This window comes from Zonotrichia leucophrys, chromosome 1 (assembly GCF_028769735.1).
Source record: "Zonotrichia leucophrys gambelii isolate GWCS_2022_RI chromosome 1, RI_Zleu_2.0, whole genome shotgun sequence".
Classification (NCBI taxonomy): Eukaryota; Metazoa; Chordata; class Aves; order Passeriformes; family Passerellidae; genus Zonotrichia; species Zonotrichia leucophrys.
The window spans coordinates 75,997,220-76,024,687 of NC_088169.1; the positions used below are offsets into that span (position 1 = coordinate 75,997,220).

The window sequence follows — 27,468 nt, forward strand, 5'->3', positions numbered from 1 at the left end:
AGGCAGCAATGCCCCTTAATGCTTTGCTTCAAACCCAGATTAAAACATCTGCATGCAGCCAGTACATGCCCAGCATCAGCTGCAGGAGGCACACAAACACGTGGGGAGGTAATCACACTACTGTTGCTTCCTTGAGGCACTGAGAAGCACATTGTGATTTGCTCTAGGAGACCTCGTGAGAACAGAAAGAGCATTTTTGAGCAGTTATTGTGATCCAGCCCTCCTTTGGTCTGTTTGCATGGGAGACACATGGCTGGATTGAAAGGAGTCTGAACGGAATTTATTTATTTATTCATGTGATCTCTGAAAGGTTATCTCCTGCATCGAGCTGCTGAGGATTTGTCCTGTCATGTTGTCTGAATAAAAACACAGCTCCTAAACCTGCCTGACTCCAATAACCTTAGCGAAACCTTGTTGGCTTTGATGGAACAAGTGGACGTGACATCAGATGCCGAGGATTCACTTGTCATCTCCATGGTAGCTCCACTTTGGGATGCTTGCTGGGCCACAGAAATCTGTCACAGACTAATCTGCTTGGGATGTCAAGGAAGCCAGAGCTGAAGCCTTGATGTATGAATCTTCTGTGCTGATAACTCTCTGCTGAGATTTGATGAATGCATAAAGAGTTGGCAGATGAGTGGGGTTTTTGATTAACTGTGCTAGTCTATGCACACTCAAGCTTCAGTGAGATTGTATATTGTCAGTCTGCTGTCTCCTGTGTGCTGAATTCTCATTTAAGCTTTTGTATTTAACAGAAAATTTTGATTTCTCTTTCACTATGGAGTTTAAAATGAAGTTCAAATCAGACACTATTTACGGCATTATAAAGACTGTGTAATAATTTCTGTCTCTGTAAGTAGCTTTGAGATGGGATTACCTTTAATGTTTATAGCTTCTCGTATTCACATTTGCATTAATGCATTTTCCTTAACAAGATAAGAATATTTCTCTACCAAGCAAATCCATCTGGAGTTATGCTCATAAATATTTTTTCCCCAGGTATAAAATTCCTCAATTTCTGCAAAAAAAAAGAAGTTAACTTATGCTTTTTAAAGATGACATGGATCTAACTGAATCATTCAGGCACCAATAAAACCTTAAAAATTACTAGGAAGATCTAAATTTGTATTGCAACATGCATACTGAGCAAGGCAAACAAACATACAGAAAATTATGTATTTCAAACCTGTAAGAGAAGAGAAATAGTTCATCCTGCTTTTTTTGTAATAATGCTGCTTCTTGAAGTGGTGCCTAGACAGCCACCAAGATGGGGAACCACAATCATCATCATGGACAAATATTACAGGTAATGTAATTTCTGTCCTGTTTCACTTGTGGACTAAAAGCAAAGAGAGGCTGTAGGAACAGGGGCAGACACACAATGTAAAAAGGATAGAAAGCTATTAGAAAACATCCAAAGAAGGGCTATGAATATGGTGAAGGGTCTGGAGGGGAAGCCATACAAGGAGCAGCTGAAGTTACTTGACCTGCTCAGCCTGGAGGAGACTGAGGGGAAACCTCATTGCAGTCTGTGTCATTATTCATGAGGAGAAGGGGAGGGGTAGGCACTGATATCTGCTCTGTGGTGACAGGAACAGGACCTGAGGGAATGGCCTGAAGCTGTGTCAGGGGAGGTTCAGGTCACATAGCAGGAAAAGGTTCTTCACCCAGAGGGGAAACTGGGCAGTGGAACAGGCTCCCCAGGGAAGTGGTCATGGCATCAAGCCTGCCTGGGGCCAGGAATCATTGGGACAATGTTCTTAGGCACATGGTGTTATTCTTGTGGTTGTCTTGAGCAGGGCCAGGAGCTGGACTTTCATAACCCTTGTGAGTTCTTTCCAGCTCAGGGTATTCTAAGACTCTATAACTCTGTGATAATACTAAAATAGTCAAAAAGGTGCAAATATGGCCCCAGGTGCCTTGATGTGTTTTTTGTTTCCTTTTCTTGGTTTGTAATTTTCTTATCCTAAATATTGAACATGTTCATACAGCCCTTGGTTTTAATCAAGTTTCCATTCAGTCAGTATGTCAGACTGTCTGGTGAAAATCATCCTGGCCTAACTGTTTTCCTGTACCTCAATACATTGGGATGAAACTTCTCATAGCCAATGTTAGATGTCATTTTTGCAGCATATCTGTGTTGACTATAGGAGTTAATCTTGTTTCCAACAATGCAGGTGAGGCCAGACCCTGCCTCTGACCCATGAGTTTGTACCTCTTTTTGCTTGATCTCACCTTGTCACTATGATGGCAGTAAAGCATTAGCCTGATGAAGAATTATATGGCTTCATCTGCTATGTTCTTTTGCACTGTCCCTTGCTATTATCCATTTTTTCCAAGAAAATCACTATGGAGAATTAACCCAGACTATGCACTATTTAATAATTATTGTATATTACAATTATTCAATAATTTTAATACATTGCCTCACTGCTCTATCTCAAAACCTTTCTGCCAGTGTCAGCTATATATGTAGGAACATATCTCTTAATTGTCCTCTAATTTATTCCTTTAGCTCTTAAACAGAATACACAATCTAATTCAATGCAACATAAAAGTTCACAATAGAAAAATTTATTAAGGTAAGTAATCTCCATTGTATGAAACTCCTGAAAAGGAAGAGAAAACGGAGGAATAGCAGGTACTGGGTTTTCTCGCCATGTTTTGCATTCCTTAGTGCACAAGTTTCAGAGAAATCTCTCAGGCTCTTCTAACTCACTTTCATTATAATGGGCAATGGTAGCACTTACTGGCTCCACCCTTTCCTGCACCTTTTACTGTTTCTAAGCCACGCAGGACTCCAGTCAAAATTCACAGTCTGGATGTGCTGCCAGAGCTTTGCTGCTTGCATGGCTCTGTAGCCTGATGTATTGACAATGTTTAAATGTTTTATTGCCTTTGTATAACCTGTCAGCTGGTCTTCCAGCAGAAAAGCCCAACAGTCCTTTAGGAAGAATTGGTCACAACTGACGAGTTTTGAAAACACAATTTTCACTGTCCTTTATAGGAATGGTGCCATTTACAACTATTTCTGGCAGAATGCCTCTCTGTGCCCAACAGAACCAGAAGAAACCAATGAAGTGTGGCTGAGTGTTTCTTTTATTGCTTTGGGGACCTCACAAGATTTGAGTTAGACATGAGGAATTAAAGGAAAAAAATTCCAAAGCCAGTTCATTTCATCAGTGTTTGGATAGCATTAAAAAGTCTGTCTCCTACTAGCAAAGCTTGGTATGCATGGCACATTTGCTTTTGACAAATCATCCCATCTCTACTGCAAGGCCTATTGAATAGTACAAAAAAGCCAGTGAAAAAAGGAAAAGGAGGAAAAATCCAGCATATTTTGAGTTACGAAGGCTCCACTTGTTCACTTCTTTGGAACACAATGCAACATTTCCATACACCAGTCTTCAGTGACTTTTAAGTTGTCTTTCAAAATGATCAAGTGTGCTCAGAGCACAGCCTCCTCTTTGTCACCCAGCAAGGAGTGCCCCTGTCCAAGCCACAAGCACCCATCTTCTCCAGGAGAATGCTGTGGGACACAGTGTCCAAGGCTTTACTAAAGTCCAGGTAGACAAAATCCACAGCCTTTCTGTCATCCACTGAGGGTCACCTGGTCACATAAAGAGATCAGGTTGGTCAGGCAGGACCTGCCTTTCACAGAGCTATGCTGGCTGGGCCTGATCCCCAGGTTATCTGCATGAGCTGAGTGGTGACACTTGAGATAATCTGATCCATGGCCTTCCCAGCACTGGGGTTAGGCTGACAGGAGTTCTAGTTCCTTAGGCCATCTGATGGTACAGCCCACCTGCTTTGAGATGGTTCCTTCCACCTATTTTACAAACTAATTCCAGCGTAGGATGAAAGGACTGCTGTGCTTTCACTTAAAAAAAAATAAACGGGGCTGTAATATAATGGTGAGTGAAGCCCAGTGTTCCATGACAGCTGATGCCAAAGCCAACTGCCTGCCACCCCTCCTGCATGGTGTGGGGAGCTGGGGCACGACTCTTGGGACCTACAGCTACACCAGGATTATAGGTCACATCTTGACAGATGAGGATGACTTGCCAGGCCAAGTGAAAGTCATATCTGGTCCCACTTTGGACCAGATAACTTAGTTAGAAACACTCAAATGCTGATGAGAGAAATTTTGTGTAGAGAAAAATGCCCTGGTATTATTCCCAAGTAAAAGCCTGTGTCAACACTTCAGCAAAAACCTGAGAGACCTGAGGTTTGCTGACTACCAAATCCTCATGAAATCCTTAAAAGCACAAGACAGGATTTTTCATAAGGTTCATAACTCCAGAGGATTAATGAGCCTGAGGCACTTCCAAAGTCCTGTTCATAATTATCAAAATATCACATCCTGTATGCTGAATTCTGAAGGGAAATATTGGTGTCTGTGGTTTCAGATTGTTTTCTGTACTTTGTACTGTGGGCAACAGCTATTTCAGTAACTGAATTTGGAATTTTTTGGTAGTCTTCTTGCTTGTCTGAAAATATAGTTTTTTATACTTCTGTTCCATCATCCAGAACAAACCCCAAATATCGCAGCAATCTGTAGGAACCAAATAGCACGAAAATCAAGGGCAAATGCTCTAAGACAATGACAGCCTATCTCCTATCATAGGTCTGAACTGCTCATGCTATTACAGTCTGGGCGAAGAATTTCCAGTGCCACACGTTTTGGAGTTATAAACAGGCAATTTATACAGAAGGAATCTAAAATTGTAGTCACATATTTTGGAGTAAAGGCTATAGTATGTACCTTGAAAGTGGCCAGACTCTGAAAACTAAATTTTATAATGGCAGGAATGAGTCCCTGTAGCTGACAAAAAATGCACTCGTGTCTTTGATTAAATCAAATCATTTTTATAAAGCAAATTAATTGTCTTGACATATAATTTTAGTATTAACTGTTTGAAGACATTTTATTTTGTGATTGGATAATTAATCTCAGATGTATAATTTATTTGTTTTGGTATCCTTTGGTGGTTTTGGTATTTCATTTATACTGGTATTCTTTTAGATATGGAGGAATATGTTCAGATTTCAAAACAGAAAATTCCTATGAATTGAGGGATAAAAACTTCTGTATTGCACCAACCTAGAGGGACAGTCTGAAGTATTAAAATCCTTTTAAAATTTCTTATTTAGGACTGATTTCAACGTACTTTCCTTCTCAGAAGTCATGTTCTAGTGAATCATAATTTTCCAAAGGAAAAAGAAATCAGCACAAATTTCTTAACAGGCCCACAAAAAAACCCCAACCAATAAGTTCTGCTGTTCACCACAGCCATGGCCCCCACTGCACAGAATTGTTTAAGGTCAAATTAGCTCAGTGAGACATTTCATCAGCTGATGTGAACCAGCACAATTCCCCCGAAGAAAACAGAGATGTGTTGACTTATGGCTGCTCAGAGTGCGCATGTAAATTTTCCAAGTTTTCCACAGCACTATTCCTTCTGATGATTTGTGTTAATCACTCTGCCCCAGATAGGTCTTCAAGGTGGTCATGATGGAATACAGTCAACAAATAGCTTGTCATACCACAGAATACTCATGTCTAACTCTGGACTGAATGTCAAACCCACAACTTTGGCATTATCAGCACCACGCTCCAACCAACTGAGCTGATCATGTGAGATCTACCGTAGAACCTTGCTCAGATTAAACATCCCACACAGTGGATCCAACTCCTCATTCTCCTGTCTCCAGTAACATTCAGCTGAAGATGCTCTGAGCTGAAAGGAAAGATGATCCTTCAACAGATGCATCACTCCCTTCTTGGCTTTCCAAGAAAATCACCACAAGGCTCTTCCTATATTTGCAAATGTCCTCCATAATGTTAAGACTAGTTCATAATAGGCTAAGATAAAAGTGGTTTTGCAATTTTGAAAGAAAATATAGTTCCTGCCTGTTCTTATTCTCTCTTAACCCATTTCTGTTCTGTTAAAAGTTTGGAGCCTGGCAGCAGTGGGAAGGGATGTGTACCTGCTCCAGGCAGATGAAACCTCTGGGGAACAGAGGGGACCTTCCACCTGGGAAACAAGTAGACTTCTGCAGTTCAAGGGACCTTCTGGAGAATAAGACAGAGGTAAAAAACCCAAAAAACCAGAGCATAGAAACCCCACTACATCAGAAACTGGTACTGTTGCAAAATAATTAAGAATTAATTTTTTTTGAGTACTTTTTTAGAAAAATAAAAATTTCTCTGCGAAACACCTACCTCTGAAGTAGTTCCATTTGTAGGTGGGAAAGAAACATGATCTATTTCTAAACAACAGTGAAATGAATAGAGAAATACAAATTTGTAAAGATATATTCAAATTTAGTGTTCCTTTAAATTAAAATGGCAAGAATAAGTAAGTATTTGCTTAATGGATCTTGGCTCAACTCCCATTATTTAATGAAAGGACATGAGCAACCCTTCACATTATAATATTTGTCCTGTTCATGAAGAAGCACTGGGAGAGTGTTGTTCAACAGGATATGAAACTTGTGGGAAGCAATTTACTATAGTATATGGATATCAAATAAAATAAAAAATTTTACATAGTGTTACCTGAAACTTTGTGACCACCTGATCGTTAAAAAAGAAGAAAAAAGATAGTTCAGAATTCAGAAAAACTTAGCAAAAGCAGTTGAAGATGGAAAACAACTAGATGGAAAACAACATTTTTTTCCTATAAGCAGACTCTGAAAGGCTGTGATTTTTTTGACCGGGAGGAAGTTATTAAAAGGGCATATAATTAACATGCATAAAGTAAGAATCTCAAAAGAAAAAGTATGTCTTGGGCTCAAAATTTCAGACAACTCAAAGAAGTTTTACACATACATATATATGCATAAGAGAAATATTCAGGGATATTCTGGGTAATGCATGTTTTCCTGGAAAGGGAATGAAATCTGTGCTTTGGAAATGGAGAAAACCTTTAATTTGTAGGAAAGAGAAGGAAATATAAACAGCTTTACTGCTTTTGCCTATTGCTGGGTGCATTACCTTTTTTTTTTTTTTTCCCAACTGTTTGTAGTGGCATCATACTGGATCAGTTGACATGTAATCCTGATCTAAACCAGAAATTTTCACCTTCCATTCATGATGGCAGCATCCAGTTGGATGCTAAATTTGACTTGTCTTTGCATTTTTCCACTGCATAAGTATTTTCTGGATTACAAGGCATACAATTCTTCATCAAGTTGATAGATTTTCAGTGTGGACTACTCTTCAGGGTAGCTGGCATGTTGCCAGTGGGTATCTGGCTCTTCTGGCTGCAGTTGCTTCACATTCCAGTAGTGAAGCATTCCACTGATGATTAAAAAGGCTGATCTGGAGCAGAGACTAGACAGAGTTAGAGGAATAAAGTAGGTATTTATTAAAAGGCCTTCAAAAGATAGGACTAGGGCAGTACAAGAGCCCAGCCATGGCTCTGCCCAAGATGGACTCAAATTGATGCAAGATGGATGACCAGTCACAAATTTTCACACTTTTAAAAGTTTTTGTCCATTTACATATTTGGGTGAATTGTCCAATTTCAGCTTCAGGTTAAGAAATCACATCCTCCCAGATTGCTCTCATCCATTCACTGTTGTTTGTACTTTTAGGGACTGAAGCTGCAATAGTGTCCTTGGTTCTCAGGCTGCAAAAGGATTGTTTTGTCAAACTGCACTGTGAAGAGAACCTGCTAACACTTTATATGAAGTTCAGAGTCACACATTAAGGCAGTGCAGACTATGGAAAATAGAAAAGTTAAAACTCAAGGCATCACCCCAATTCCTCAACAAGCATGTCAAATTCAAAGATTATTTTTACAGAAGATTATTTGGGATTCTTCAGTAATTTTTAGGGCTTTTGCTCCTTAATTTTTAGCTTTCACTTTATTTAATTTTGTTCTGTTCAACTTTCTATTGCTTAGGAAATTGCCATGTTTCTAGTTTCTTCTGAAACTTTTTATTTGACAGGTCAGTTTAAGATGATCCCTAAGGCTCATCCCTTATTTAAAAAACACAGACTGAGATGTCAGTATGACATCATATGAGAACCACACTCAGGTTCTCTGAAATGAATTTTGATGCAAAGAATTAAGATTTCTGTTGTGGTCTTACCTTCTCTGAGTACTCTTTTTGCACTTAATCTAATAACCCAATACTCCCCTTGGCAGGCATCTTGCTTCTGAAGTGTTCAGAACATTTATTTTTGGGTTTATGCCTTGAGGTTCCTCTAAATTGTTTTTGGCTTGCTCTATTATGGTTTAACATTTCATTCATCCATTTATTCTGTGAACTGCTTCATTTTCCATTGACTAACCCCTGAACTTGCTGATTGCTTATGAGGCAGCTGTAAAACTGAAGGACTTTGCAGGTCATTTCTATATGAAGCAGAAGGTAGAAAGAGCAGAAGGACATTATTTTCTTACTGTAATTTATACACTGTGCTTGAAATGATGAACATGTAACTAATCCACCAGACGGAGGCATGGCATATTTCAGGTTGGAGGAGACACCAGGAGGTCCCCAACAACAGGGTCAGCTCTGAGGACAGAACGGATTGCTCAGGGTCTTATCCAGTCCAGTTTTCAATACTTCCAAGCACAGTGACTGGACAACATCTCTGGGAAACCTGTGCCTGACCTGTCCTCCTGCCATGAAATTTGATAACCTCCCTGTATGCAATGGCAAGCTGCCAACAAGTCCCTCACCATAAAAGCTGCCTCTTATCCAGGCTGAAGAAGGCCAGTTCCTTAAGCCTTTTCCCAAAATTCATGTGCTCCAGCCCCTTGACTGTCTTGGTGAGCTGCCTCCAATGTCTTGCTGGGACTTGGTCCCATATGTCTGTGTCTCCAGTGGGGAGGGAGCCCAGCACGGGGCCCAGAATGGCAGATCTGTGTTGTCAGTGCTGTGCAGGGAGGGATCACCTTCCTCAGCCTGCTGGCCATGCTCTGGTGCAGAGCAGGAGGCTGGCGGCCTTCCATGCTGCAAGGGCACCCTTCTCCTCATTCTTCCTTCTTCCTATGCAGGCACTGAAGATGTACAGAAACAGCTGCAAAATGGGTTAGAGTGGTCAGTCAGTGCCTTTTCCACTTGCACAAACCAGGCATCTTGAAGGAAGGAGAAATTCACTTGCTGAATCACTTATTTCTAAAAAGAACTACATCACAACTAACTAAAAGCATTTTTTTAAGATGTAGCTGCTTATTCAGCACTGCTGTAAGAAATTTCCTCTGGAACGGACTGTTGATGCAATGTTCTATAGACTATAAATTGTCTTTACCTTCCAAACCCAACTCAGTCCCCTGTGCCAGGCTCTCACCAGGGTCTAGTCCACAGTACCATCTAGTGGGAAATGCTGATATGACCATGCCCATCCCAAGAAAGTGTCATTTCTTCCCGATCTCAGTAGGTGAAATGTAAGAAAATCCTCTTAGGCATGGCAGTAGTACCATGTGGGATTGCGTGAGGAGAACTGACCTTGCCAGGGGCTGAGATGAGTCAGTCAGCTCTGACAATGAAATTGCCTATCTGAAACTTTTCATAAGCATGATTACTAATTACTTCTTCCAAAGCTGATCTGTTAATAAGAATAATAATAAGAAGATAATAATAAGAACAATAAGAAGAGTCCATATTTGGTGCTCTGAAAAATTAAGTAGATCTGACACTAGGGGAAAATGATGAAGAATATATCTAAGACTTCTTCTAAAGAGAGCTGGGGCAGCTTGCTGTCTCCTGAGATGCAAAGGCAGTAGCAATTTTGACACTTCTGTAGAAACTGCTCGCAGTTAGCGTACATAGATCTGACACCCACCTAGGGCATCTGCTCACTGCAGTTCAGGCAGCTTCCCTTACAGGATCACCCAGCAGAATGAACACCAGGCAGGGTATTTACACTGTGCTCAAACGACATGTGCTCTCAGTTAATTTATGTGTTGGACAAGACACTGCAATGCAGATGGCTTTGATGAGGAAAAAATAGAATTGCAGCATATTCTCACACAGGATGTATACCCAAATTCTTGCATTGAGTAGCCTGTCATACCTTCACCCTCATTCTAGAACTAGCCTGTACAAAGATCTCTGGATATCCTATCATGATTATTTATGTGCTATAATTAAGTCAAATTAATTCAACTTTAAAATAAAAAGAAATAACCACCTCAATTTCCACAAATATCATATCCTAAGAACTATTTGGGAGGCACATTGTAGCCCATACTAACAGTAATTGTTGCGAAGCTCTTCAAAGAACACCAATTTTGCTCCGTGATTTTCTAAAACAGGCCAGTGGCAAGTCTTTCTGTTTGCACCAAACACACAGAAAGTGAAAACAAAAAACCTCTTCTGTTGCTTTCTAGGTCATGAGAACTAGGAGGAAATCTAGATTTTAAAGACTGGCAGTTCTTAAAACACACTCATTTGGTGAGCTCTGCTGTAAGGAGCTTCAGTATCTGAAATGAAATGCAGCTCCAGGAGATGGGGCTGAGTTATGCAGCCTCACTGCCTGGAGGCCGTGAGCTGAGATGCAGGAGGATGGCCGCTCAGGCACGTGGGCTTCCAGGGAAGCTTCCGAGCTGTGAAGAGCTCCAGTGCACTGATGAAGCTGCACATCTTCAGAGGAGAACAAAGCATAAGGACCCACTGAGGCTGAGCTTGTTTTCTCAAGCATGACCCACTCTGTATTGGTCTTCAGACTCTCCCACATGTAGTTTCTTATTCACACCTTTCATTTGCAAAGGATTAAAAATGTAAAAATTAAAGGGAATTAAAAATGTCTATGTAAATCTTCATATGGAAATTTCTAGTCCTGGTAAAGGCTGCACATTTTTATTATGGTAACCAATATTAAGTTGAATTTATGCAAACCTATTTTGTTGTTGAAAGACAGTCCATCAGTTTAAGAATTCATATAATTTGTATTTGATGCTTTTGAGCATGGAGTTCAGGTTATTCCCCCTCCAACTCTAACAGTGATATAGCTGCTTGGGGAGAAATTACTGCTGTTCTGAGTATTGGTGTCTGAAAGCTGAAATAGAGAAACAGAGGGGAAAGACAATTTGCATCACCAGTTCTATTTATACTCAGCATAACTTGCATAACTTGCCTTCCACTGCAGCATTTGGACTTTAGTGAAATTCCAAAAATTTTCTGGGAAAAAAATTCTAAGTCAACTTAACTTAGCACTAAGACATGTGAGGTATTCTATCAACATCATAGGTCTTGTTTCTGAAAGGCTGTTTACCCCAAATAGCACAAAGTGAGTCTGACTCTTTAACAAACCTGTATGCTTGTTTGGGTACACAGCACACTTTGTGTCAGTAGACTTGCAGTGAATTTGGGAAAGATTAGTAAACTTCAATCACTTAAACAAAAGAAGTATCAAACACACTGCTTAATACACTGTGAGTGTAATATACAGATCCCAAGGTTTGGGGGTATTTTTGTGATGATAATATTACATAATAAAAATCTACTAGATTTCAAGCTGAAAAATTAGATTGACATTTAAATCAGTTTTCTGTCCTGTGCTGAAAAAAATATAAAGACATCAAAGATACCTCAGAAGAGAGAGCCTTTCACATCTGTAACAAAGATCAGCCTCAATAGGCTCCCACAGGATGTCTGTCCAAATAAAAATATAACTCAATGCTCCGGTTATAGCTAAACATTAAGAAGCTTGGGGGTTTTTTCATATCAGTCAGGGAATGCCTTATAAAGAGCAGAAGCAAATCGACAGTCCCAGTAATGTGAAAGGGCTCTAAACTGAGAGGACAACCAAACAAAATGAGATTTAATCAAGCTGGCTAAGAGAAGGCTCTGACAGAAATGCATGAATGTGTGTCTGGCAACAAAACTCCTGATGCTGTTGGCTGAGAAATATTCCACAGTTCTAAATCCATGGCAGTAGTGGCTGATAGAAGAGGTTACAAACCTCCAGAGATAGGCCAGTTCTGAGGGATTAGGATACAGACAAGTCATCAGTAAGATACTGAATCAGTTCCTGACCCTGAAATAGAAATACGGTGTGGTGGTTTGGGAGGAGTCTCTTTTATATCTGTTCTTTGTGATAGGATCAATATCTGTATATTAGTAGAATCAGTAAGACTAAATATATAGCAAGAGGAGACTTGAAAGGAGAGACTTTAAATAATAATCATATTTTTCTTGGCAATATGGAAGGCATTTTGAAGCTTATAATGAGGAGAGAAGAAAAATAAAAATAAAAAAAAAACCAAGGAAATTCCTAGAATATTCTTCTAATAATTTCTTTCATGATTTCTATCACTCACCACTTTTATTTCCCATTACAAGTAAGACAGGTCATCAAAATCACCTACTATGTCTCTACTTTCTTTACTTTCTTTGCAAGGTAAATTAAAAGAAGATGTATTATTTTCTAGACATCTTTGTCCAAACAGCTGAGCATCTGTATTTCTCTACCTGACACTAAAAAGAAGCTGGAATTCATAAGAGCCAGTATACTGATCCCTCAGTTTGAGATATATCAGAGCTGAAATTCAGTATATGTTATGAAAAAGTTGGATCCAAAAGGGAAAGTTGCAGTATGTTCTTTACATGTGCCTAAGGGAATTAAAAGTCTGCCCTATGCAAAACTTTTCATCTTCAAGAAAGTCTAGTATGGCAGAATATTTTCTCTGGACAAGTAACCCTTTAAATCTTTACAGAGCTTGTACATAGATTTACACAAGTGCTTTTGTTCTGATAGAGACTTTGTCATTTCCCTCCCCCCCCCCCCCCCCCATTTTTTCCCAAATTTTCTACCCTTTTACTCTTTGGTGAATTAGAAGGAAATATATAAAGGAAGATGAGGCAATTATCTGAAAAGTTTTAAGTAAGTCTATTCTGCTTTTAGACAGGATTCAATTTTAAAAATGTATGTTCAATTGTATCAAATTATTTTAGGACATATATTAGAAGAACAAATAAAATGGAAAACTTTCCAAATAGAGATGAAAGACCAAGTTTAAGGCATGAACAATAGAGGAGATAAAAATGCTTGCTTCCAGAAGTTGACCTGAAAATGGGACCAATCTTTTCTCTGCTTTCCGTCTCTCTCCCTCAAACCATCAACGAAAAATATCAGGAAAGTGAAATATAGTCTTAATTTAAATACTAATTCAAAATTATTTTAAAATCTATCAGATATATCAGACTGAAAACATCTATTTTGTTTTCCAAGCAAACCAAGAAAGTGCTTTGCCTTTGGCTTTTAAAAATACCTTCATAAGGTGTGTAATTCCAGTTAAAAATTAGACACTTTCAACTGTTATGTTGAGACATCAGTAATGCTACTTCCTGCTGGATTTTAGGATTTTTGTCTAATTGCACTCCAATGCTATGACAGCATCCCAGCCCAACACATCATGAAACAGTGAAATCAAACTTGGGTATCCTGCACTAATGACAAGATCCCAGGTGTTTCTCATGTCAGAGACCAAAAGCCCTATTAAATCCCTCCGTCTTTCATTTAACAACTGGATGGAAATCTCTCTTTTTTTTTTTCAGTAACTTCTAGATAATACCCATGATAGTAATCTAACTTTGTAACTCCACATGAAGGTCATCAAAATCCTATTATTTACGAGCTATACAAAGAAATACAATTACAAGCAAAACATCATTAAAAGAGACAAACATTTATCCTGATTCTTATCTTCAAGTAAAGCATTAAATTTCAGTTACAAAAGGTAAGTTTTTAATTTTTATTTTATTAAATAACAGAGGCATATGAATAACAGTTTCAAAAGGATAATGAAAAAAAAAAGATCAAGGAAAAAATGCTGACTTTGAATTTTTATTCAGTATTTCTGAGCAAACCAGAAGAGATTTCAACAACTTCAAGAAAGAAATACAGCATATTACAATCTAGAGAAATAATCTGAATTAGCAGTTTGCTGAATAGTGCCATGTCAGTTTTTACAATATCCCACAAAGATACACTGAAGTTCTATCAAGTAGAATTATTTAAATACATCTTAAAAAAATAAACAGGAATTAATAAATCATTGCTTTAAAAATATAAAAACGATGAATCTAAATTTCTCTTTGGGTAAGTAAGAAATTAGATGTTAAAATGACTCAACTTCACAAGTTGATCCACTTTCAGGTTACTGATTTTTCAAAAATAAAGCAGCTCCACATTGAATCCACTGGTCTTGGTTTCCTCCACAAGGTACATCAATATTTGTCACCACACGGTCTCTCTCCACACTAGAGTAGACTGGTAAAGATATGCATTCCTCTGAAGAATATGGACCATATGCATCCTGTCAACAAACAAGCTCTTAGTTGTCACATTAAAAGACAACAAAGCCTGAGAAAGCAATATTCTCCACTGGCATGGTAACTAAAGTTAAGATACAGTTTGGACACTGCAGCCTTGGACAAGGAAGTCTTCATTCAGGGCACTAAGGAGAAGGACTGAATGAAGCAGGGACTTCAGAAAAATTGCTCTCTCCATAACTCAAAGGCCAGGAAGGAAATAACAGGGGTGATCCTGTGAACTACATATGAAAATCTTCCTTCAGCTAAAACTCTCCCAAAAATCACACATCAAAAGTGTCTGCAAAGCAGGCTAAGGGAAGTGCAGATCAGTTTCCTGCAGGGAGAAAGCTGCTCAGGAGCCCCTGTGCTGTGGTGTGGGGAGCAGCTCTCCTGGCAGAGCCCTGGCAGACCCTACTGCCCCCTCCACCCCTGCAGCAAACCCTGCCCTCCTCCTGAGGCACAGCCCCTGGTGTCATCTGAGATACCTGCAACCATCATACCGCAGGGACTACAATCCAAAAATCCTTACCCCACCTGTTCCAGGCTACTTTATTGAACTGCTCCTCTCTGTTGCCTACCACAAACTGCCTGATTTCGTCCTAGGGCTTTGCATGGGGCCCTGTCCATATGTGTGACCACAGAACTGAGCTCAAAGACTCCATCAAGACTTCCTACAGCACTTAATTTCAACCCATGATGTATTTAGTTACTACAAATAGATCAGGTTTTGATTCAACTGATATATATTAAGCATGTTTTCTGTCAAACTGAAAATGTCCCATCCTGTCAACAGGAAAATGTCAGATTTTCAAGAACAAAATAACAAAGAAGCAGACTTGTCAGAAAAGAATTTTAAATAAAAATGAGTGCCATTTTAACTCAAATCACATCAAATGTGAGTTAGTGATGCTCCAATATTAGAAAATAACTAAAAACAGGAAAAAGGAAACATGCAAACAATAACTGCTTCAAGTACTTTGCCTTGCATGTGAAGTATAAAATCATTACTAAAGAATTTTGCTGTTCCTTTTGAAAATCAACTTCCCCTGTCTTTTGAACAACAGTGTTTCAATCCTTGCAGAAGATTTATGTGTGGTAATATTTGTATAGAATAATTTATAACCAGGAACTCAGCTGTTCTCAGAAGGACTGTACTTAGTCCATTTGTTCCTCGGTTAACACTACTGAAGAAGACAAAATGCTGGCCAGACTGAGAGTAAAATGTTAATCAGAATTTAAATTTTGCCAAAGTTGGGAGCCAGAAGCTGGCCAGTTTGCTTTCAAAGGCCTGTTTTTACACTTTTAGGAACAAAATATCTGTTCTTGTGCCTTTCTCCATCCTGCTGATGTTTTAAGGAATCACATTATTGGAGGGTTAAAACCATTCTGTGGAAGTCTTTTTAAGTCACAAATCCTTATGTCCTTGGCTTAAGTACAATCCAAAAGTTCTCTTTGTTAGACTGCCTCATACATAGTTCCGTCTCCTTTAGTGACACCGTTCACAGCATGGGATCCATCAGTGGATTAAAAATGGAAAGGACCTTCACAGTTTAATGTGAGAATAAGAGAACAAGCTTATGAGAATAAGCATGAATATGAGAATAATCATAGTGTTAATAGCTAAAAATATTCTGTTTAGAGCACTGCAGGATTTTGAGGGGATTCTCTCAGAGAAATTCCCTAGGTTGAAGTTAAGTTTGGTTGAAAATTACTTCAAAACATTACATTTTACATATACTTTTGCTCACTAGATTTCAAAAGTTGCATTTATGGAGAAAAGAAAACAAGTTCAAAACCTAAGAATTCTAAGATAATATGTTCAATTTTATGCACTCTTCTCCTAAGGAGAGATAATTAAATTAAGGGAAATGAATGATTTCCAATTCTGCTTTGGTTTCTGAGCACAGTATTTGATTATAGTCAATTTTTACAGTGATTGTAAAACAACTCAAGGGTAGACCAATTCAGAAAAACTCTCCTTAGAGACACTTTGTATTTAAAAAGTGGGCAGTTGACAGGTTATGGCCTGTGTTTTATAAGAACTAGATTTTTTTTCCAACACAAAGATGCCAGTTGCTATTCATTTCAAATATAAGTACATTTGACAAAGTTTAATTCATTGATTATTGAAGTATCTATTTTTTTAATTTTACAGATAAAGCTCTCTGCTGATTTCACATATAACTTTTGGATCCTACCTTTGGAGTTTAAAAAAAATAGTCTTATTAAGAAAAGTACTAAAAAATCTGTTTTATTTCAAACACAAGATGAACATCTTTCAGAACAATAGGAGGACTAAGAATTCTCATTTAAAATGTGTTTCCATTTGGTGATATCATGGAAAAACACACATATTACCATCCTCCACATCTACCACTGAGCCAATATATTAGAATGTCTGGCAATTCTGTATTTATCCCATGCACCACCTCTCAAGTAAATTAGGAATCTGTTTATTAAGGTGAAAAAACCAAAATCTGTAAATACCAAAAAACTGAGAAATCCTTCACTGGTCAACTTTGTAAGAGCTTTTGTGATGTTTTCATTTTTTGTCCTTTTTTAAAATTTTCAGTATTTTCTTTCTTAATCAAGCTGGGAGCAATGGTGCAGATGGTGGCTAGCATTTACTTTTGTGTTCAAGGTCTAAATCTGTTGACCTTTATACTTCTAATGCTGTACTATAATATAATGCTATATTTCCCCTGCTGGAAATAACAATGAGAGAAAAAGTAAGTTGGGATACAGCAGAGTGTTAGCAATGGAGCTCCTTGTGCATTATCTGTCACAATACACAAAGGCCATCATGGAGGTCTAGGCTGTCTCTAGAGTCACACCGGGCAGACTCATCCCAGATATCTTCTGATGGGATGGGCTTCCTAAATGTAAGTGAGACGAAGTCCATAATAAGCAATTTTTTGTTAAAAGACACACCCTAGAATATATTCTATTTGACTTTTTGAGTTATTTATCAGCAATTGCTATGCCAATTGAAAGGCAGAAGCAGTAGCAGATTTTACTGTTTGGATTACTTTCTTTCATCTTAAAATCTGCAAGCAGTGACATTTTTTTAAATTAGTTTAAGTAGGAGAAAGGCTTTCTTTGCTTACAGCTCACATCATAATCTCTCTTTTTTATTGCCACTGCATTTTACTTTAATATTTAAAATGCAAAGAAAATATATTCTAGGAATGAACTCCCAAACATATGTATATATTTACTAACAAAGGTTTGAAAACATGCCAATGTTTTTAAAAGACAAAGAAACTAAGGTATGACTGAAATAAAGCCCTCGAGTTCATATAAGCAATATAAGCTAAAGAATATAAACAAAATAACAATAAGTTTCCGTTTTAAATAATGTAACTGCTTTTCCTAGTAAAGACTGTGGTTTTTATTTTGAAATGAAAGGAAAACAGGTCAGCAACATCATACTGAAAAGCTACTACACAGAAAAAATAAAATTACAGGTCTTGAAAGTTTAGGGCTTTTAATAATTTAGTACCTGTGGAATCCAGGCCATGAAACAAGGGAGAACAGATGACACACTGGGAGAATCATGCAGATTTTCTGAAAGTCGATTTCCATCGAAACGACAACCTTCCAGTTGTAAGCCACTGATCTGCCATGGAAATATAAAATATTCAAACATAAATAACAGAATTAAAATGTCAATAATGATTACACTGTGCTTTAATAAATGATGAACCTTTTTACTGTGAGCAAATTTTTAAATGACAGGAAATTAATTACTGTTATGTTCTTTGTGAGAATAGGAAACATGATTTAAAAGCAAGATCTGGACCACACTTCACTGTGAACTTCCTCTGATTTGGATTCACATTCTTTGAAATGCCGGAGAAAAATACCTGTAAATGTCATTAATTATGAAACTGCAGTTGCCTGGCATTTGATTAATGGAATTATGATAGCAACAGCCAAGTTCACAGCCATTACAATGTCGAGAAGAAGAGAAGAACAATCACTGCAATAAGCATGACTTCCTGCTTGGAAGTCTGAGCTCAGCTTTCAAAGAATGGAATGTGCAACTACACAGCTTCAGCAGAGGCAAACAAAATACATTGAAATAATATGAGAGAAAATTTTATTTAACAAACTCAAAACTTCTTAGACAAGCATTTTGTTGTTTGGCAAAAAATTAAATAAGAATCACAGGTGCTCCTTAAGTTACTATGCAATGCTTTATTTGCAACATCTTTCAAGTGTTTTCTTTTAATTAAGTAATTTCAGCCTCTGAATTAAAGGTTCTATTTTTTCTTCTCTGGAGTCTTTCATAAGTTGGTGACCTCTATTCTAGATTCCTTAAAAATTAATTCCAATATTTGCTGATAGCTTTATTTTCCTCAGTACAAATACTACTAGATTGCAAATAATAATATTAACATTAACATTATCATTAACATCAATAATAATAGTAATAAAATATTATTATTATTATTATTATTATTATTATTATTATTATTATTACTACTATTTTGGCCTGCTGAAGTGACAACTTCCATTTTAACAGTAATAAAACTTAATTCAATAATAACTTTTATGCAGCTTTTCAAAAGGCTAACTATCCAGCTGCAGCAGATATGTAACAGAAGCTACAATCTGAAAATCATCTGCCTGTTACACTATCGTACTAAAGCCTGAATTAAATTTATCATACTGAGGTTTGCTTTCACCAAATGCATGGTTCATAAAGCAGTGCTGGAATTAGGAAACACAATGTCGCTGGAAATTGAAGGAGTGATCACATAAGGAAAATGGAGAAAAATGTAATTTTCCAATATATTTTCCCTTGCAAGAAATTTTGAAACATCTATCAGTTTGCATAAAGGAGTTAAAGTACGATGTTACAATGAAGATTAGTATCATAGATGAAATGGATATAATTTCCTTAGGTAATTTTAGTATTTTAAAATTATGTATTTCACACCAAAAGATGGAATAAAGCAGTAACACAATGTGAGTTACTGTCATGATTGAAAAGCAATGCCTTCCTCCCCTGTGTTAGGTGTTTTCAATTAATAATATATTAAGTGTAAACTAGCTAAGATTACATTTTGCATATTTAATCTCTAATTATTCTTTTGATTGTAGACAGGCATTACACTCTTCAAAAATTTGCTTCTTTAAACTGATATTTCTCTTTTATTCTCCCCGCTGAGCTGGAGAATCTTCCTTACAATGTGCAAGATGCAGATGTAAAAATTTTAATATGAAAAAAAATATTATAAAACATGGCATTTAAAAAGACATAGAACAAAGCTGTGCTTCTCCTTGGACAGACAGTGACCAGAGAAGTGGCAATGCTCTTTAGAGCAATCTGTGCTTCATACAGACTAGGACTGACAGCAAAACCACCAAAGCTGTGGATAACCTGAACCAAAACAATCCCAGATGGAAAGTTCAGAGTAGACTTTTTGTCTAACTTTCACACAAATTTTAGAAAGATTCATCTCCTATGTTATTCTTTCTGTCCTTCTTGCTTTCTGCAGGGAATATTTTTAGGGATCATAGTTTAATAAATAACTATGGCAAAGTTATTGGACAAAGATTGGTCTGATGAAGCAGTTTTGAAGTTCGTTGCTAGGGTGTTCAAAGGTCTGGCTATCCTGAACATCTCTGAAGGAAATTTCTATAGAAGTGGGTTACCTATTGAAAAAACTTTTTACTGCACTTTTCTTTGGTATTTGCAGTCCCTTTGACATTACAGTTGTGGAAAATATCATTTGATCTCCTGGAAAACTTCTCCTGGAAACCAATGCTAGAAACTCCTTTGAAGATTAGGACCCAATTTCTACTTTCATTCAACATTAAAAGACATTAAGAAAAAAAACCCCAACAATACTAGAACAATGTACTTTCCATACCATATGACTGAGTACACCAATAAGTTTTCGTTTCTATAATAAACATTATAGAGAAATTACAAGTACTATGATAGACTTGAATTTCATAGCACCTGTAATATAATCATAGTATCCTTGAAACTCACCAGAGAGTAATGGCAGAAATTGACCATAAATTTTAATTCTTACAAAGAATTTGGCAGTTCACAGCTATTAGTACTAGTTTAGGTTCAAAAAACTTATTTTTACACATTACAGACTATGTTTCTTTAAAATACCTTAGTAGAAAGTAGGCTTTCTACTAAGTCCATGGTCCAAAGCACATCTGTTTCCAAATTTCAAATTCTCTGCAACAGATCTTCCCTTACTAATTAATGCCATAATTTTCCATTATATGATCCAAACTGCAGCAGACTTTGGGAAGTCATATTTTCCCTTCATTACCTCTACAGGCCTCCATCATTAATTTATTGACATTTTGGGATGGAGGTATACTGTAAAAAAAGACCTCTCAGCATGCCTTATAATAATATATTTGTCAGTTGCTAAGAGTATAGTTTTGATATTAATACTCATATTGTGGATTTGAGACTCTCAGTAATTTTTTATTTTTTACTATGTATATTAAGTCCTACCCAAGGTCATATTACTTACTACCCAATAAGTTTCTCACCATGTTTCTTCCTTTCTTTCACTCTTTTCTACAATACAGAAAATAGAATGCCAAAAGGAATGACTACCTGCTGTCGTGCAACAGTGCAATCAGTGCACAAAGCAAACAGAAGAGATGTATTTGCATATCAATATGTAATTTTAGTGCAATAGCCATACATTTTCAGTACCTTTTGTTAAAGCAACGTGGAGTGACATTAAAAAAGATGTAATTTCATACAGATTGATTCAAAGTGATATTGAGGAAGGTGTAATTTTATACAGATAGATTCTAAATCAAATATTCATCACATCCTACTAGAGGAGATCCACTCCACATCATACATTTAAACCGTCACCTGAATTAACACTGATAATTTAGCATCTCATTTGATAATTCATATAAGACTAAGGTGTGTTCTTGGCCTGATTTTTCCTCTGCCAACTTAGCAGTTTCACTGACAGCTCTATAACTGCACACTTCTAACTTACAGATGATCATAGGGTAAATTGTTTGTATTTTTAGGCATAGTAAGATCAACCATCTACACTTGCTGAAGCTTGATGCCATTTTTTAAAATCACAGCAAGACCAAGAAAGCATTTTCATCATACAGATTATAAGGAGATCTCCTTGTTTTTTCCTTATCACAGAATAAATTCTAAGTCATGAAAACCTTTTAAAATAAAAAGTAAGAAAAAAATCTTGAAGAACATGTCTTCAAAGCCTGACAGTTTTCCTAAGAAAGTTATATAAAGTATGTGTGACTATCAGGTTTAAATTCACCTGTATTCCCACTTGTACTTCCTTCAACAGAGACATTCTATTAGGTTTTTAAATATTTGTTGATTCAGAGACTTGAGCACAACTCTCCCAGACCCTGAAAGAGAGTCCCTCAACTCTATGAGTACAAAATCAAGTCTCTCGGTGGAGTTAGTTACATAAAGTGAAATAATACCATTTGCATCAATTGAGACTGATAAACCTCAGAATACCCTACATCATGGTCTGGTTCCTGCAGGGGAGTCTGGTAAGCTACAATTTCTTATTTAGGTGGGATAAAACAAGTCCCAGCTATCTCACCACAGGATGTGTTTCAGGACTTATTATTTTTGCTGATGGAATTATCTTTCTTTGAGTTCCCACTCAGAATAGGTTCCCATTCAACAAAGTTAGCCTGAATTATTGAAACTGCTGATACAACATTTACTTTACCAGTATTAAAATTCATAGTGCTCTGGTGAACCAACCTTAATGTACAATCCAGAGGATCCTTATCAAACAAGATACATTTCAGAGAATTACTTTTCTGAATCAATAACAGTTTTATGCCCTAGTTATAGTCCCTCTTGTATGTAGCTTTACTAATGGGGAAGTCTCCTCTCAGTTCTCCATGAACATGAGGAAGGACTGATGGTAGGGAAATCTAAATATTCAGCATTGCAAAGGGTTCCAAAGCCTTTCCATTCATCAAAGATTAAAAGGAACAGTAAAAATACTAGTGATTTCTTACTAACACAGAATCAATGAGTATTTCTCTTACAGAGGAAAAGATAATATTCAAATCAAGTGAAGAAACTTGACAGGATTCTTATGTTTTGCTAAAAACAACCAATCACCTCACTGCTTCTTCTATTCTCAGGGCAGAGAATTTCTCCTTAAACAAAATTCTCTTTTGATTTTAAATCCCTCTTAGAACATGACACATTCTTGTAAAGCAATAGATCATATACATTAACCTTTTGCCTACACATGATATAGACTGCCAACAGTGTACTTTAACTAGCATTGCCAAAAATTTACCACATAAATTCTCAGACAGTAAAACATTTTAAACCTCAGTCAGAAGTTTAATACAAACTGGAGTACTGTAACAAAACTCTTTCCTCTCATTCTTTATTTGCCAAGCAGCTCTTTCAATTTGGCAACTGTAAAACACTGTGATATTTTTTTAATATATGAATCCACTGAGTTAATGTTGTTTAGGAGTTGAGGTACTTGACATTGACTTCTGATATTTTTCAAAAATATTAACATGGTTTTGAAGAACTTCAAGCTCCTACAGTCTGCAGCTGATAGCTAGGCTACTAGAATGACTGGTCTGAGATGTGAAACTCAGTTTTGACTTACTGCTATGGCCTTAGAAGCCTTGGCTGAATCTGTAACCTCAGACCATGTGATTTGCAGGTATATTTGTCATATACCAGGTTTATACCAAGCCCTAAAAGTTCCCTGGTTTATTTATCTCCAACTTCTACAGACCTGTCTTCTCATGCTTCTTATGAAATGAAGCAGGCAAGCATTACTCTTACTTAAATATCAAGACTGAAGAATTTGCAAAATTACATTCTCTAGGTCCAACAGGAATTATTTCAACAAAGTTTAAAAGACTGCACTGTATTTAGGGCAGATTGGATGATTACAGTTATGTTTACTGGCTTTACAATATATTAATCTTTTAGGAGTATGAAATCTTACATATTCTGTATTAATAATTTTTGACAGTGTCAGAAGCCAGCTCGGAACCCTAAAATCTCCCCCACCCTTGTTTCTGTCTGCATTACTAGACTAGAGAAGGTGCCTTGCCACTTGCTCTCTCTCCCCTCATGCAGCAATCTCTGCTTCAGCTGCAGGGACCCCACAGCTGCTGCTGAGTTGTTGCACTGGGCACAAGTGTCTCTGTGGGGATGTGGTTTTAAGGGCCAAGCTCCATGCTGAACACAGAATGTGAAGCTGTGCAGCATTATTTTGGGATCAACATATCTGTAGGAAGACACAGCACAGAAAACTTATTTTGCCAATTCCCTACAAAATTAAGTATAAAAGAGGTGCACAGAGACCTGTGCTGACCAAAGTGGTAGTTTTACCTGGAATTAAAAAGTTAGTTAGTTAGAAGTTAGAAGCTAGTTAAGAAGCTAAATTAAACAATTTGAGGATTCATCTCTACTTTGCTGTCAAAGCAACCTGTGGTGACTTTATGGGTGCTGGCTGTAGGCTTAACTAACATTTAAAAATTCTTGGGTTCTTATCATATCAAAAACTAGTCATCTTATGGTTTACTCCGGTTTATTTCCTTAGTAGTCTGCTTCCAGCGATTAAAGAAATTCTAACACATGGCCTTAGACTTACAGATTTACATTTGTATTTCCTCTGGTTACCAGCCACTCATCTATCTGGACAAGAGCAAAATTCTAACTCATAAAAATTGCGCCTTCAATTTTCATCTAAGAAGTGGTTGAAGAGAATGGAGCAATAAGCTTAATTTTAAAATGAGAACAGTGACCCGGGAGAAGACAAAAGATAACTGCTTTCCTTTTCTGTTTTCTGTGGAATTTTGCACTGTCATTTTAGTAGCTGTATACCATTTACCAGTCATTTTACCTCTGGTACACCAATTATTTATAGGTCAGTTTTCTAGGAAGTTTATGGGCAGATGACTTAAGCTATACTAATAAAACATCCTCATAAAATACTAGTACAACATCCTAGTGAAATACCTTAACTTGGAGTTTTCCTTCCTGTATTCGCCCTTTCCATGAAGCTGTAAATTTGAGGCTGTCCACCGAACACCTCATTACTCTGCAATGGAAACACACATACAGTAAATCTTACAGATGTGTAACAAAAGGATATCAAACACAAAACCAAACTTAATGTATTTTCAATGTGTACCATATGATACTAAGTCTTACTTTGAAGAAAAATACATCTCTAACTGAAAAAAAATAAAATCTAAGTATTTAAAAAGGTAACAGCTACTTTACTTCAAGGCAAGAAATAAAAAAAAGATGACTGATGACAGCAATTGACATAACTTTTTGGCTCTGTGTCCTCAAAATGAAATAACCATCCTCACACATAAGGAACAATGGCACATTAGCACAAATAGGCACATTATTTTTCCCTCACCTTGCAGTCTCCTGGCGTAAGGCATTGAGAAATGTGTCTGGATGAAACAGCTCAGAAAGGTCAAGGGTGTCTGACAACAGTTTCTGTTTCTCTGCTTTTTCTACCCAATTCTAGAAGACAGAATAAAAAACAACAAAAAAAGAAGAAAAAAGAAAAGAAATCCTGAAATAACTGAAATTATTATTTGATTTTTCTACATTTTGAGTTAATGCGGGTATGTCAATTATTAGGGTTAATGAAAAATGCTTGTGTAAACATACTGTAACCTCAAAGCTTAATATTAATTTCTATTATTTCACACTAAAAAGGAAATGAATGCCCTCTTAAAAGATAAAGAAAATGAGCAGTTTATATGTAACATGACTCACCCATTCTAAATAAATTCATGTTTCATTCTTTGTTCATTGCAGCTTACTTTCCACAGTGAAAAGTTATCATTGTATGACGAAAATTATAATTTCAACAATTTTATCATTGTTGAAACCCTATTTCACCTTTACTTACTGGGGTGTTTATGTTTTCCATCAAAATAGCTGCCATTCCTGTGTTTGCTTTAATAAGTTCAGGAAAATAACTGCATTCCTTTTAGGTACACTTTAAGATCATTTTTCCATATAAATAGCACATTATATTGAAGAAACACTTGATTTTCAATCTGCAGTAACAGTTTCTATAACTACTTGCCAACAGGATTTTTTAAATATTCCTTACTACTAGATTGATGCTGCCATTTTTAGTATATTAGTTGGAGACATGAATTCACAGAATTGATTGTAAGATAAAAACTAGACTCTATTATACATGGCAATAAATGAATCTAATAAAGGTGGGGGGAATAATCCTTACAGAGCACATGCCTCAACCTCCTTCCACTCTTCTTACTGGCAGCTGGGAAGCCTGTTAGGAGCATCAAGCTTGGAATTTCTCACCAATGCAACATCTTGCGTGCCAGCATGGGAAAAGAGACACACATTGCACCTCACCATCTTTATAAACCATGCCATCTTTATAACCCTAAGAAATGCAATCTTAGTTTGGTTCTCAAGACATTAACAATCTCAGGCAAAGAATTTGCTCTCTTCAGACAAGATAATTAGGTACCTGACTGGTTATACAACAGTTCACGCTCAAAATCCTCTTCAGAAACGCTTACAATGTATCTCTTTGGTACAATTTCTTTATATAATATAGTCACAGTCCTTGCAATGGCACTGCAGTATGAACCTGAAGTCACTGTATAGCCCACCCTACAAGTAAGTTCTTCACAGATATGTCTTCAAGGCCAGGTTGGATGGGGCTCTGAGCAGCCTGGCCTAGTGGAAGGTGTCCCTGCCCATGGCAGGGGGGTGGAACCAGATGATATTTAAGGTACCTTCCAACCCAAACCATTCTGTGATTCTGCAAATATTAAGATAGAAACTAATCAAAGAATAAGATTCCACATGCTATCACATGAAATATGATATCAAAACAGAACAGAGAAAGACAAGCCCCACTCCTTTCTAGATACCAGCTCCCAGGAAATTATAAAATTGCTGTAGTCACTGAATAAAAAAATCTTGAAAGTTACACTCTCATCACACAATGTACCTGCCAAGCATCTATATCATGTTTAAAAATCACTTTATTGTATTGTTTGAACTGCTGACAGATGAGTAATTCCATAGAACCATTTTGGAAGTGACCAAATCATCGAAAATTATAACACTCAGTAAGTTTAAGTAGATAACAGTCAGTAAGTTTTATTTTATTTTGGCAGTGTGTCACACATCTCCATAATGTTTCCACCATGTTAAAGCCTTTAATCAGTTTTGTTTTTTTTTATATGCCACATCTCTGATTACGAGCCCTCAACCCAAATGATTATGAATCAGTTCAGAGATTTCTGCTTTCCATTTTCATTAGGTAAATGTACACAGTTAATGACTCTTATCTGCATGATTCTTTTAATGACTTTATATAACTTTATGAAACTTATTACTTCAATTTCTTTTATCATATCAGTAAATGTATTCTGATTAGGAGAGGTTTTGTAAGTTGTTTTGTGTAATAAAAGTAGACATCACTTCAACTTGTAATTAATATAATCATTATATTGCTGTCATCAAATAAATTTTTAATGTAACTACTAAAGAGAAACACTGTCAGGAACACAGATGTTTATATCCCACCCAATTAAAAGACCAGTATGGGTAATATTAATTCTGAATTCATATAACTAGTAGTACTAGGATGTACACAATAACAAAAACTTTCATTAGACCACAAAAGCAAAATTTTAATGTCTTGTACTGCTTGGTATAAAGCTGAATATGCAGTTCATTTACATCCATTTAAATAAATAATTTTAGATGCAATCAAATGTATTTTACAACCCAATTGTAAAAAAAATCCTTATGTTTATTTCAGTCCTATAAGATCACATGACAGCCTATTAGGGAAATGCTACACTCTCGAGAGTCATCACCACTCTATTGACAGATCATTTGTCACTGGTAGTGCCACTGCCATAGGGCTGGAAGAGATCAGGTGTTGACGGGAAGGAAATTTAAGCTAAGCTGTAAAAAGACTGAAGTGATGTTTCTTGAAAGGGAGAAATCCCTCACCCATCCCAAATCTGATAGAAACATGTATTTGTCAAAGTGATGAAAAGTTGTTTGACTTAATCTTGGATCGCCATGCAGCATTTCAGTCTGAAGGGCTTTCTTCCATCACCAACTCTTATATAACCAACAATGTGGTCTACACTCCGAATATCCTAACTCTTAAA

The 27,468-nt window shown here is 36.8% G+C and overlaps 1 protein-coding gene across 1 annotated transcript in view; it reads right to left on the minus strand.

Moving 5' to 3' along the window:
- Positions 1-13,752: 13,752 nt before the first annotated feature.
- DYNC2H1 (dynein cytoplasmic 2 heavy chain 1) overlaps positions 13,753-27,468 on the minus strand; it is a 142,415-nt gene continuing 128,699 nt past the window's right edge. The window contains exons 86-89 of the mRNA XM_064718467.1: positions 24,699-24,808; positions 24,287-24,368; positions 17,780-17,896; positions 13,753-14,279 (exon numbers count right to left, since the gene is read on the minus strand). Of these exons, the coding sequence (XP_064574537.1) occupies positions 14,121-14,279; positions 17,780-17,896; positions 24,287-24,368; positions 24,699-24,808 (468 nt within the window). The 3' untranslated portion in view covers positions 13,753-14,120. The remainder of the gene's footprint in view (positions 14,280-17,779; positions 17,897-24,286; positions 24,369-24,698; positions 24,809-27,468) is intronic.